Raw genomic sequence first — 14,243 nt, forward strand, 5'->3', positions numbered from 1 at the left:
ATCACTTTCCACAATTCTCGTTATATTATTTTAAATGGATGCATATATATACACACACACACATATTTATGCAAACTAACTGTAAGCATAGAAAAAATATTTGATTATCTCAAGGCAAATATTAAATATGACTTCTATTAAATGTGAAATGGTTCATTATATTGTAATTTATTATAGATATGCACTTGATGTACACTACCATTCAAAAGTTTGGGGTCGGTAAGACTGCTAAATGGTTTTGAAAGAAGTCTCATGCTCACCAAGGCTGCATTTATTTGATCAAAAATTAAGTAAAAACAGAAATCTTGTTAAATATATCTATAATTTAAAAGAACTGTTTGCTATTTAAATATATTTTAAAATGTAATTTATTCCTGTGATGGCAAAGCTGAATTTTCAGCATCATTACTCCAGTTTTCAGTGTCACATGATCCTTCAGAAATCAGTCAATGCAGTGTCAAATGCAGTGTCAGTTGTGCTACTAAATACTTTTTTTTTTCAGGATTGTTTGATTAATAGAAAGTTCAAAAGAACAGGATTTATTTTGAAACTTTTGAAAGGTAGCGTACCATTATGTTCAAATACAAATATTTGGACCAATCAATGCTTCGAAAACATATTTAAATTCATCACAGTTGTGTGTATTCTTAGTCTCTGTTTTATCCCCAATCAGATGTTTTTGCACTGTCAAATAGCACAAGATTCAAGTTCCAGTGTCTTTTCTATACCTTTTGTAATTCTGTAGGTGTAGAAATATGGTAAGAGGGTTATCTATTGGTGATCCACGACATAACTCTCGTAGGACTGGCCCAGAAGTCTTTCTACATCCACCTTTGGCACTACCCAACATTGAGCTGAGTGTCGCTTCATGGATGAGTCCTTCAGATTCTTGTCTTGTAGAGTGACAGGAAAACGCTCATCTCCTTTCTTTATGAAGCCCATGGCCAACGAAGTGTTCTTATTTGTTTGTGCATGATGGAAACCTGCTTGATCCATTACCCTTATGACCTCTAAATGGGTATGTTGAAATTGGCCTGTAAGTGGAAAAGGATACCCAAACAAGATCCTCAGAAATGGGAAAATTCAGCTGAAAACCCATCTCACTGAATAAGTTTTTTTAAAAATGCTGTGTTACCTACCCAACAGCCCTTGAGTGAGGTGAGAGAGCCCCTTTCCATCGGCAATATAGAAGCCCAGGTGCTCCATTTGAAAGTATTTGGGATGGCTGTAACGATGGAAGAGAATGAAGAACTGCACACCAACGCCGAGCTCAATCCAACAGCCATGGTGCTCTTCGACCGTGATTCTTAGTCTGTGTCGCTCCACAGATCCTCTCTGATTGGTGGGCAGCGTCTCGACTTCCTTCCCTTCCACCTTTACTACCACTGAGTCCAGTGTTAATGTGACCATAACAGCATCTTTGGCAGCAGTGATAGAAATCCTGTCAAAGAAGGTACGAGTACGATTCTCCATCCCCTCCTTAAAAGGAGCCATTATTAAATGCCCATCCACAATAAATCCTAAATCAGAAAACAGGAATTAGAGACATCAATTATGTTAAGGAATATCTATAAATAGTAGGGGTGTGACGAGACGGGTATCTCACGAGACGAGACGAGACTCGAGATTGAGTTCACGAGACGAGACGAGACAAGATTTTTACACACTATTTTTAAGAAATCCTCAATGGCGAAATACGTGACTAGAAAAAATATTCTGCAGGTGTATTTGAAATGTTTTAACTAATCATCTCGTAATGAATGTCATTTCAGTTCTACTTTCTTAGTATGAATTATCATATGCAGTAAAAGACAACAATACTCAAGTACTGTAAAAGGTTTTGCCACAAACTCAACTGACTGACTTCTCTTCTGTATTTCAGTCTCTTCAGACCTTACTGTACATGATTTATGAGCTTCTACAACCTTTGACCTCCTAACTGAACTCCTTTCCACAAACTGATCATAGAAATGAAAACAGTATAAATAAAAATGTTAACACTTTACAATAAGGTCTCATTTATTAACATTAACATTAATTAACCAACATCAACTAATAATGAGCAATATATTTGCTACAGTATTTATTAATCTTTGTTAATGTTAGTTAATAAAAATAGTCATTCATTGTTAGTTCATGATAGTTCACAGTGCATTAACTAATGTTAACAAATGAAACCTTATTGTTTGTGCTTAATAAGATTAAGAGAAACTGTTATTTGTTTTTATGGTAACACTTTACAATAAGTGCAACCATAATCGCACTCTCTCAATATTCAAAAGTGCAAATAAGACCAATTTTTTCTTTGATACAGAGCTAAGAGATGGTTACAACTACACTGCCCAGCCTAAAATAGCTTTCATATTGAGAGATATTTGCATTCATCAGGGAGCCGCTTTCAAAATGCGGTTATTGAAATCGCGTTTGAATGCGCGCGCGCGCGTTTACTTTCACTTTTAGCGATCGCGCGTAACTCTGTAAATATGGAGCGGCGGCAACCGTTATCCAACTGAATTAAATGTTTTTTATTTAAATACAAAGCAAAACGACAGTGGAGGCGTAAAGTAAACGTAGAGTTGGCATATTCTTTCCCAATCATCCTAACACTCTGTCATGGCAACAACATCACGAGACTACTTTTCGCCTCGACGAGAAATCTCGTCACATATTAGTCTCGCGAGATCTCGTGCCACGAGATCTCGTCACACCCCTACTAAATAGCATTTAATGCATCTTGTTTGGTTTCCATCAAGCTATATATTGGATGTAAAATCATAAAGCCACCTTTGTCTGGGTCCTCAAGAAGCCGTAGTACATCATCAGCCCTGCCATCAATGGTAAAACACAAATTCTGATGTAGCTTCGGGAGCTGAACAACAAAATGTGGGTCTCCATCCACTTTCAGACATACAAAACACTTAAGTATGTTAGTGAATCACTTCTATAAGATTATAATCATGTATTCATCTTCAGATTTGCAAAAAAATGGCTAAAGGAAGAAAGAACATGGAGCATTTCATGAAATATTCTGTCCTGGAGTCATACCTGATGAGGAGAACACTCTAACTGAACTTAAACTGGGGGGGTTTTCTGGGTCTGTTGAAATAATTAAGACATAAAATGTGCTGCTTCTGCTAAAAGCATTTAAAATGTTAATAAATGTTGTTACACCACATATACAGTACAGTCCAAAAGTTTGGAACCACTAAGATTTTTAATGTTTTTAAAAGAAGTTTTGTCTGCTCACCAAGGCTACATTTATTTAATTAAAAATACAGTAAAAAACAGTAATATTTTGAAATGTTATTACAATTTAAAATAACTGTTTTCTATTTGAATATATTTCACAAAGTAATTTATTCCTGTGATGGCAAAGCTGAATTTTCAGCATCATTACTCCAGTCTTCAGTGTCACATGATCCTTCAGAAATCATTCTAATATGCTGATCTGCTGCTCAAGAAACATTTAATGTGTACAATTGTACAAAATATTTGTGTACAATATTTTTTTTCAGGATTATTTGATGAATAGAAAGTTCAAAAGAACAGTGTTTATCTGAAATCTAATCTTTTGTAACATTATAAATGTCTTTACTGCCACTTTTGATTGATTTAATGCATCCTCGCTGAATAAAAGTATTCATTTCTTTAATTTCTTTTCAAAAAAATAAAAATAAAAATTCTTACTGACCCCAAACTTTTGAACGGTAGTGTATAATGCTACAGAAGCTTTGTAATTCAGACAAATGCTGTTCTTTTGAACTTTCTATTCATCAAGGAATCCTGAAAAAAAAAAAGTACACAACTGTTTTCAACATTGAAAATAATCATAAATGTTTATTGAGCAGCAAATCAGCATATTAGAATGATTTCGGAAGGATCATGTGACACTGAAGACTGGAGTAACGATGCTGAAAATTCAGCTTTGCATCACAGGAATAAATTACTTTGTGAAATATATTCAAATAGAAAACAGTTATTTTAAATTGTAATAATATTTCACAATATTACTGTTTTTACTGTATTTTTAATTAAATAAATGTAGCCTTGGTGAGCAGACGAAACTTCTTTTAAAAACATTAAAAATCTTAGTGGTTCCAAACTTTTGGACTATACTGTATGAAGATTGATTATTGCATATACAGTAAAGCAGGTTGTTAAATTATTAATGAAGTGCTTACCATCTACCTCAGTATCTGAATCTGAAAGAATAATGAACAAATCCAAAAAATGACATAACAATAATCCCTAGTAGCTGAAAAAATAAAATGAGCAATGATTTGTAATGTTATTAACTCACATGACTCATAATGGATGTTGTAGTCATAGTCGGAGTCATGTGCTGTATCATAATCTGCAAAATAACATCATAATGATGCAGCTTTGCCTTAATTTCATTCATGTTCAGGCAGTTTTTTTTCATATACTTTTTTATTAGTGCCACATTGATTTACCACATTGTAGTTGAAAACATATTGCTTACCTTTAACAAGTTCAATATCTGTATGAAAGATCAAGAAACACAAGGTCAGAAGGTACAACATTACCGTAAAGTTATTATGACCGTATGAATCCACTCGGATTTATGGCCTAATTTATCTCTAAACCCCCTCCTTTCCACGAGCCTACCCTGCTCTGATTGGCCCAGGCTGTTGTGATTGGTCTACCTCTTACAGCACATGTCAGAAACGAAATATCTGAATTTCAACTCCGGAATCTTCCTCAGGACTTGTATACACAGTGATATAAATGATGGCGTTGGTTTTTCCGTATCTATTCCAGCATGAATCCTCATTCTTTTGAAGTGCATGCAAAGTGGATTCACAGAGTTCGACAACATGAACTCTTCCTCAGCTACAACTACAGTGTTTGAGGGTGGGTTAAAGTAGACTTTGTTCACAAGCAGCCAATGAAGACCATAGGCTGGCATTATGCAAATTTGTTGGAGTGTTACATAAGTATGTAACCGGAAGTGAGACTGGAATTGCAGATGACTCGTTTCAGCAGTTCAGAATCGATTCTTTCTTTGCAGACCTTTTACCTTCACAAACAGCTATATTATACAATGCATCAAAGGTAATATTCGAAAAAGCACAATAGGGGCTATTTAAACACAAGCAGTTTGTAAACCAGCACAATGAAGAAGCAGAATGAAAAAAAAAATTTATTACCTTTCCTCTGAATCTGGATGGAAGAAGACACATCTGATGGATAGAGAAGAATGGATATTGCCATTCAGTGGCAAAAGCAGAGGCACTTTTGTTATTCATTTGAAGTGTATGTGACATTCAATGAATACAAATCCACCATATTTGCACCATTGAGGCTATAAATGTTAGAAATTCTAAAAATTCTGCTCCTTAGAAGAAACTCACCCAGAAAACGAGAGGCTTCCCAAAATTTTGGTGCATCTGTCATTCCTGGCATAGGCAGAAAAGTAGGAGCCATCAGTGTGGCCACTTCCAGTTCAACATGAATGTCTGAATTAGCATCTGAAGTAGATGCTGTGGAGGTCAATGTCTGTTGGCCCTGCTGAAGTGTTGTGGGTCCTGAGGTAGAGGAGTTCTCAATGTCTGTGGAAGAGTCTTTTACCACAGATGGTGCAGTTTTGACTAAGGTGGCAAGTGTTGTGCTTTTGACTGGCGGAGAGGAAGAAGTGGTTTTCGTCATACTGGGAGGTCTGTTTGAAATCTTAGCCAAGGCTTGTGTGGTTTTGATGATGCTAGGAGGAGAGGAGGATAACTTGCTGGAAAGTGGGGTAGTGGTGGTCTTAAGTGGTACTGTAGTGGTCTTCTTGGGTGATGGAGAAGGGATTGTTTTGTCAAGGGAGACAGAGGTGTTAGGCGGTCGACCTGTGGTGTGAAGCCCTGAGGGTGGTGGATGTGCTTGTACAGATTTGGTGACAGGAGGTTTGCTTGTTTTTGGAAGTGAGAAAAGGCTGGATTTTTTGGTTCCCGTTACAGATGTGGAGGGTATTTTAGGTGCAGTGTGAGAGGTCTGGTTTGTCACATTTGTAGAACCTGCAAATGTACTAGTTGAAGTCTTGCTGGTAGTAGCCACAACAGTAGGTTCTGGTTCATCAATATCCGGTTTGATCACAACCAACGAAGTGACTGGTGTTACAAAATTGTATTTTAGTGAAAGATTGGTGGCTTTATCTACAAGAAGGCGCTGTGTGATCAAATCCGAGGTGTTCATTTTAGCCAGCAGCAACTCTTTGATAGTGAAATAAGCCCAGAGCCGATGGACAAAGCTAGGAATGCCATCCAGTGCCTTTGAACAGCCCAGAGATGGTTCTGTGCCATTTACGACTGCTTTGGCCAGTGGTAACTCATTCTCCACTTTCACTTTCTGTATGGAATCATTTGCAGTCAGTGTAACCTTCAGATCCCGCACACCTGGTTTAAGTCGTCCCGTGACTACCAATTCAGAGCCCTGGAAGTAGTTGGGGAACAAAGAGCGAGTGATATCGTACGCCTGATCATCTAGATAGGACAGCTGGATATCTGAAAGCAGAGGACTGGCGACTTCATCATAGAAACCTTTCAACTGGACAGCTGCATCATCGTCCTCATATACCTGAAAGACAACAAATAAATTAAAATATTAAATATTATAATTTATTTCACAATAAATTATTTAAATAAACTATTCTTATTATTACTGTTGTTATTATTATTCAAATGATTTTGATTGGCTTAATACCATTCCAAGAGTGCTGATATACAGTCCAAAAGAACTGAGACTTTTCACTCTGTTTGCGTGTTCCAGACATACTGGGGATTTTTAGTTTAATGATTATTCAGTCACTGAATTATTCATTTAACCGATTCGTTAGAAAAAAAATGGATTAATTCAGGAACAAAATAAGTGACTAGCTTTATGAGTGAGTCATTGAATCATTCATTCAACTGATCCATTAGAAAAACTGAATTATTTTAGAACTAAACAAGTGACTGTCTTTGAATCTGTCATTGAATTATACAACCTTATCAAGCATTATGCATTTGTATGTTTAAAGATGTAAAAACACTGTTGTGATTTCTTGTATAGGTCTGCTTGTGCTTTAAAAGGCAAGTACCATCCGAGCCACACCCCGATTCTCCAATGCCAGCCTTCTCAACATTGGAAAATCAGCATCATCTCCAAAGGCCAGGCCAAATAACGAAGATGAACCCAAAGCATTTTGTGCATTATGCAGAATCACATCTGGTTCTGTCTCCCCAATAGTGGCTTCTCCATCAGTCAGAAAGATGATCATGGGGACACGGTGAGAGGAAGGCGCTTGACCAGAGTGTGAGGATGGGTTTAGCAGTTGGGCCGCAGACAGTAGAGCTGCATTGATGTTTGTCCCTAGTTTAAAGAGAAAAAAAGAGAGTTCATTACAGCATTTCCTGCACTGCTAAATCTTCTGTGTAGCTGTTAATCTCCAGCATTACAGAAAAATAAATCTTATTGTGAATCAGTTTGTGTGATGAAATACAGTGTACCACAAAATAATGGTCAATACATGTCTTTCTATTGAGACAAATGGATCAAATTTTTATATAAATAAAAACTATAAAATCAAAAACAGAATTCTGCATGAAACACTTCATTGTCATTTTCAGTCATGAAAATACAAATTTCTTAAGATACAAAGAAAACACTTACAGCCCTCTGCGATTATCTTCCTGACAAATTCCTTGGCATCCCGCACATTCTGCCTTGTGGCCCGCACAGTGCGTCCTTTCTTCCAGGTGTACACCTTATCTGAGAAAGTGATGAGATTGAAGTAATCTCCTTCACGCAGGTCACTCAGTATGGTGGTCATGGCTGCCTTAGTCTGATGTAAAACACAATGGAGAAATACATCACTGTTCTTTATCTCATTCTCGAGAGCTTGTGGTTTTGAGGTGTCTGAGATGCTACCTGCTTAATTTTTGTGCCAATCATTGAGCCGCTGATGTCAATGACAAAGATGACATCTTTAGGAACTACAGGAAGTCCTCGAGGTGCAAAGTAGTGAACAAAGTAGCCATCATCCACCTGGAGAAAAAACAAATAACACATTATAATGCCATATGTAGACTAATTCTAGTACTAACAATCGGGTGATTTAGTGTGAAGACCTGGATGTCCCCCATGGGGTCTTTGAGCTCCACGTCATAATGAATGACGAAGTCTGCGTTGAGACCTCTGGGAGATATGTTCCTCTGTTGCTGTATGGTGGGAGTGTAGCGCACATGTGCGCAGTGAGGATTCTGCTCGACCTTAGTTGAAGGAGGAGGTTCTGCATCCGCTAAAAGATCAGAGAAACGCAGAGAAACCATATCTTTGAGATTTGTTGGTCTGAAGCATTGAGTTGGCACAAAAGTGCTTTCTTTTAGGGTACCTTGAACACTGTTTGTGAGCAATCGGCTAGTTCGAAGTGGCAGAGCTCTGATGAAGCTGATGCCAGTCCTTTCTGATATGCTGACGTCCAAGGAGATGTTCTGCACAGGTTGACCAGGTCGTAGACCCAGAGAGAGCTCATATCGGCCGAGCCGTCGCGATAACAGCTCCTCATAAGACAGCGAGAAGGACACGCGAGTCCCAGGAGGCACGTTGACTGCTACACGGAACTTCTCTATCTCACGTTCCCTTTGGAATACAACAGAAGTTAATCAGGTTCCAGTTCTTCGTGGTAGATATAATAATAATAAACTTTATTTTATATAGCGCCTTTAAAAGTTACATCTCAAAGTGCTTCACAGAAACATATAAATACAATAAACATACATTAGAGCAAAATTAAGAAAGATGCATTATATAAAAAGCAAAACAAAACACATTTATAATAATAATCACTTGTATGAAAGCCTAAAAAATACGTTTTAAGTGAAGATTTAAAAACACTAAATAAGTCAGCATGTCTGACCTAAATAAAGTGTTTGTCCATGTGTCAAGAGATAACTCTCCCTCTAAATAAATGATGTGATTTCCATTTTCTTTAAGGATGATCCAACAAAAATAGTTCAAAACATCTGCAACTGTATAAGAACTATTTGAGAGATTTTCTCAACACATCCATTTCTAAAACAGCATGTCTGTTAGGCCAAACCCGAAAAGTAAATGAAATGCGGCCTATTGCATTTTTTTGTAAATGCCTGCACACTGGGATTCTGCCAAAAGCAAGTCCCAGTGGAGAGGGTATTAAACAGATTTTGGACTGACTTTGTGGCAACAAGTCCTGCTGTTTTCCCTTGCTTCTTAGCGGTATCATAGATCTTCCTGGCATCAGTTCTCCTCTTCACCTGAGCCACATACACCTTACCATTTGAGGTGCTGCGAATAAACAAAAGACAAATCAGAGCAGAAAGTGGAAATATTTAGTTTGATAAAGATGAAGTCTAGTTCATATAGTTGTGATACGGTGGTGGCAGATGGCAAAACCAATTTTCACTGGATTAAACGTTAATTTTTTAAAACACACCACATTAGAATAAAAGTTAAAAATTAGTAATTTCTCATAATTGCAACTTAATTGACTCAACGTGTGACTTTACATCGCACAGTTGTGACTTTATTTTGCATGACTATCTATTGGATTTGTGACTTTACATCTGAAAATGTGACTCACAACATCACAACATCTCACAACCATTTCTCCTACGGTAACTGTGGCAATTTCTCATAATTGCAACTTTATAACTAAATACTGCAGTTTCATTCAATTTCACATAATTGCGATTTTATAATTAATACTGCAGTTTTATTCTTGTAATTATGACTTTTTCCTCATTGTTGCGACATTGTTGCGACTCACACAATGTTTTTGTATCACAGTTGTAATTGCAATTGCGACTATCTCAAAAAAATTGACTTTATATCTCACAAGTGTGATTTTTATTTCTGTTTACTGTGAATTTCTCATAATTGCTACTTCTATCTCACAATTATAACTATATTTCTTCAACTTTATCTCACAAAATGGCAGAAACAGACTTTCAAACCAAAAAGAGTTGAGCAGAAAATGTCATTTCCCTCACAAAACATGATTACTAAAAAACTCTTGCAATCATCATTCCAATTCCCTCAGCTCTCAGTGCAGGAGCATTTCCCCTGCATAAACACCCACATGAAGCTATCCATACTCTCTTTGTGTCTTTACATGAGGGTCAAGGAGAGAAAATACTAAGGTAAGGTCAGCAAATATATTTAAATAAAAACCAACAAGAACCAACCAAAATAAACCAACAGCCTTGAAAAAGAGCTTGTTTGAATAAGAGCAGGGTGAATGGACAGTTTAAGGCACAGTGGAAAATGAGGCGCCTGTATGTATGTGTGGCACTGAGAGGTCTGGGATCACTGTGCATGTGACACTGTGAACAGAGCTCTCAGTCACAGTTTAACAAACGCTACTGCTCTAAAGAAACACATTTGCCGCAGCTATTTGAAAAAGTACAGAGCCTGGGGTGGAAGTGCCTGTCTGTATTTGTGTGTACGCAAGAGCGTGATTCCTTGAGCATGTGTATACATCTGTAATGTACATTGAAACTTGAAACCCTGCTTTGTCGATGGATACATGTGTGCATTCTTCACGCATGTGTGTGTATTTATGTACACCTAGATGTGTGAGCGTGTGTACTTTGGCCATGTGCCTTGGTAAACTCTGCTGGGTAAAAGAGAGAGTGAACAGAGCCAGTGCTCGTCATTTTCTCTATTAGCTCTCTGAGTTTTCTTGACAAAGCCTGCTATTCATCTGGCCTGAACGTTCTTTACTTTTGACCCACGTCCGCTTCCAAATCCAGCCACTGTGTTCTCTATCAAGCTGTTATGGAGCCTTATTTGTGGGAATATTATTTATATTTAGCATTCATTTTTAGAAAAGATGTTTACACAGCTCTTACTCTGGTAAGCAAAAATGAATGAATTCTTTACAAGGTCTCTCACAGAAGTTTTATTTCAAAAGTCCTCCACAAGCAGAACTTTTTTCTGTCAGTTTGCTCCATTTCAATTAACCTTTTCTATGTTTATTAATTAGTTTTTCATTTACTCATTCTCATGTTGCTCCAAACCAGTAAAAGCTTTAAAAATGATGCACCATAAAGAATCACACAAGTGGTCCATATGACTATAATTCAAGTCTTTAGAAGCCATTAAAATCTTTGTGTGACCAATTTTATGTTGTCAGGCACTTGATATATCTTCCATGTTCATGAGATCTTAACTAAAGAGTTAAGAGTCAGTGGGATGAACAGGTCAGTCCAATTTATGAACTACATCAACTGAATCACTGAAAAAATCCAACTTAAAAGAATGATTTGTTCACTCATGATTTAGCCAAGGAGGCCGGATACTGAGATTTTTTTTTATGTGAATGCAAGTGCATTCACACAAAGCTATTGCATGGCTTTAGAAGACTTAATAATGTCATAATGTGTCATTTTTGTGATAAATTCATGGTGCTTTTGCTTCAATTCATGTAACTGCATGGAAGAGAGCAACTGGTATTATTAAAAAATGTCTTTGTCTGTGTGTTTAACAGAGGAAAATAAGTCATTTTTAAAACAACATGTGAGTGAGTAAATAATGACAGAACTTTCACTTATAAGTGAAGTTTGAATTACTTCTGTAAACCAGACTCAAAAATATCCCCCCTTTTTCTTACAAAGTACATCTTTCCACATGAACAACTCATTAGTACAACCCTGCTGTGTCTATATTCAGGAAAAACTTCAAACTTAAGCCTAATGATACTCACTCAATTTAATTGCAATGCCACTGTTTTTTAAACCAATGTGACAGCCAGAATAACAGAAAGAAAATGTGGTGTAATTTTTGACTCACATGGTAAAGTTGGAGATGAATGCAGATGAGGACAAATCCACCTCAAAAGCCGCCTCCTTAGTGATGTGAAGCTGGTTCCACACGGTGCTCTCCACTGTGGTTACAGCGTAGCGAGACACTACAGAACATCGCACATGGTAATCTGTCACCTTGAGCTAAAGGCACAAAGATCAAAACAATGATACATTAATATGCCAAGTCACATTATACACAAAATAAGGGAAAACGGGGCTAATTGTCACAGTCTTGGCTATTAAAAAAAGCTATTAAACATTCCCACTGATTCAGTTTTTTGACCTTCTGTGACAACTAGCTCCCCTATATGTACACATGAACATGAATATTTTTTTAAAGTTGACTTGGGATGTCTGAAATAAGACATAAAAAAAAAACACATTACTTTTTCAAACAGTTTGTATGATTAGCATGTTACTGTTGATTTCTCAGGACTTCTGAACTGATGTCAGAGCTCAGTATATAGAACATCTTGATCTGTTTACTTGAACCTGATTCAGACCACACTGGTCTGGCAACAGAAAAGCCAGTCTATCTGAACACTGCATACAACAGCATAGCGCTACAAGAAGCTTTGTATATAATTTAAAGACAAGATTGTGACACAAAGCCAGATCAAGATCTACAAATGAACAGTTAAGACTAAAATATATCCCAAATTTGAGCATAAGACAGTACAATTTTAAGATTACATACTGTCTTTTAAAAATAAATATATTAATTTATTTAACGTAAACATAACAAGAAAAATGTCAAACATAGCCTGCTTCTGCTTTGCACAAGAGATTTGGATTGTTCTCGTCATATTACTTCTAACTCATGCATTCTCATGTATTTTACAGGAATAAACATTTGGTTTCTAAAATGAAAAGAAACCCAATGGGTCAAAAGACTAGAACACTCTTTGGTGCTTTATGGAATTTCACAATAAATCAAAGTAAAACAAAATAGCAGAGGCATTTATCTTAATATTTACAGTTTAGAACAAAACAAAAGCATAGCTTTTACTGTCATACTTACTGCTGGTTTTGCTGCTGAGGTCTGACGTCTCGGTCTCTGAAAAAATGCAAAATAACATGTCAGGCCTATAGCTATTTTCTTGATATCTCTTCACCTGAGTGTATAATTGACTCTTATACTGGTGTATTTAGTAAAAGTATGCCACGTAAAATTATTTTCTACGAAGAAAGGGATTATAAATACACAAAAACAAATCGGTTTGCTCTTACTTATTCCTTAGTGCCACTTAGCTACCTGTAAGTATCCATATAAACTTGGTAAACTTGATTAACTTAAATTACCAAACACAATATTTCCTTTGAGGGCGTAAATGAAGAAATAGTTTGAAATACTCTCAGTATTCTCAGACGCCAGTGGTTTGGTCTTGATCTTTCATTGAAATATGAATCAAAGTCATTCATGAAAGGGGTGGAAATGGAACTAAAATACTGTACACACAAGCCCCTGGAGGATTTTAGATGTTAACTTTAGACAGTATTCACTGCTGTGCCAATGTATTACCACATCTCCTGGAGATTGCTGTAAACAAAACGCTAAATATGGGAAAGAAATAAATGTGACTTTCCAGTACACTCTTTAAATGAAACCACTGACACAATATTACATCACATTTTATGAGATAATAAAACAGCTGGTAAATAATCGTGACAAAATTCTGTTAAAAGCAAGAATTTGCATAATATGTGAACACAGAAATCTCACAGGGCATCACCTTCATGATATCCTTCCTTTTCTTTCTGTTTTCCTTATTTGACCGAGAAGGAATGCATACGAAATTCGTTCAGGGTTCTTATTTGTGTTTTTCTCACATAGGGTTGTAATAAACAATGTTTATTACAACTTCAAGATTCCAACATAACTTTTAGAACACACAATGTAGCTCGGAATAACACTTATGATTTCCAAAAGGATGCATATCGGGATTGTCTTGATACAAAAATGATTTTATAAGTAAATAAACAATATTCTTAGAATGAAATAACTTTCCACTGGAACCGACATTCTTAAAATGTTTTCGCGCGTAAATATGTGACGAGACGCACTTTCAGTGTCGCACAAGATAGAACTCACTCAAAACAAACTTTACTTTTTACTTTTCAGAGGAAACGTCACAGAACAAAAAGAAAAACAACGACTAAGTGCAAAAATATTAATAATAATTTTATTACCAAGTACACATACCTGGAGTGGGGCTGAGTGCGCGTCCGCGTGCCCACATCCAAAAGAAACAACAGTCAGTAGGATGAAAACAACTTCGTGGATAGTCAAATCCAGTTTAACACCCATGCTTTCAGTTTGTGTGGGAAAGCCAAAACCACTGTTTTGCTCGTAAGACGAGTGCTTAAGGTCTTCCACTGACTTCACATTTTACGGCACAAAGTTGTTTATAAAAGGGG

General features: G+C 36.6%; 1 protein-coding gene across 1 annotated transcript; it reads right to left on the reverse strand.

Moving 5' to 3' along the window:
* Window positions 1–328: 328 nt before the first annotated feature.
* itih6 (inter-alpha-trypsin inhibitor heavy chain family member 6) lies at window positions 329–14,155 on the reverse strand. Its single transcript, XM_048177384.1, has 18 exons — window positions 14,029–14,155; window positions 12,847–12,882; window positions 11,812–11,966; window positions 9,196–9,306; window positions 8,375–8,622; window positions 8,112–8,281; window positions 7,912–8,028; window positions 7,654–7,825; window positions 7,082–7,353; window positions 5,376–6,579; window positions 5,172–5,204; window positions 4,484–4,501; window positions 4,301–4,354; window positions 4,182–4,202; window positions 3,046–3,096; window positions 2,785–2,898; window positions 1,140–1,520; window positions 329–1,034 (listed from the first exon to the last, which is right to left on the reverse strand). The coding sequence occupies exons 1-18, from the start codon at window positions 14,131–14,133 to the stop codon at window positions 772–774; spliced, it is 3,525 nt and encodes a 1,174-aa protein (XP_048033341.1). The 5' UTR covers window positions 14,134–14,155; the 3' UTR covers window positions 329–771.
* Between the last annotated feature and the right edge of the window lie 88 nt (window positions 14,156–14,243).

Source organism: Megalobrama amblycephala, linkage group LG24 (genome assembly GCF_018812025.1).
Source record: "Megalobrama amblycephala isolate DHTTF-2021 linkage group LG24, ASM1881202v1, whole genome shotgun sequence".
Taxonomy (NCBI): Eukaryota; Metazoa; Chordata; class Actinopteri; order Cypriniformes; family Xenocyprididae; genus Megalobrama; species Megalobrama amblycephala.

Excerpts from the sequence above, each read along its gene's own strand:
- itih6 (XM_048177384.1), bottom strand. The coding sequence starts at position 14,133 with ATGGGTGTTAAACTGGATTTGACTATCCACGAAGTTGTTTTCATCCTA. Across the intron at positions 7,354-7,653 it reads GAAGATAATCGCAGAGGGCT|GGACAAACATCAATGCAGCT; the intron begins GTAAGTGTTTTC and ends TCTTTAAACTAG. Across the intron at positions 1,521-2,784 it reads TCTTGAGGACCCAGACAAAG|GATTTATTGTGGATGGGCAT; the intron begins GTGGCTTTATGA and ends TTTCTGATTTAG.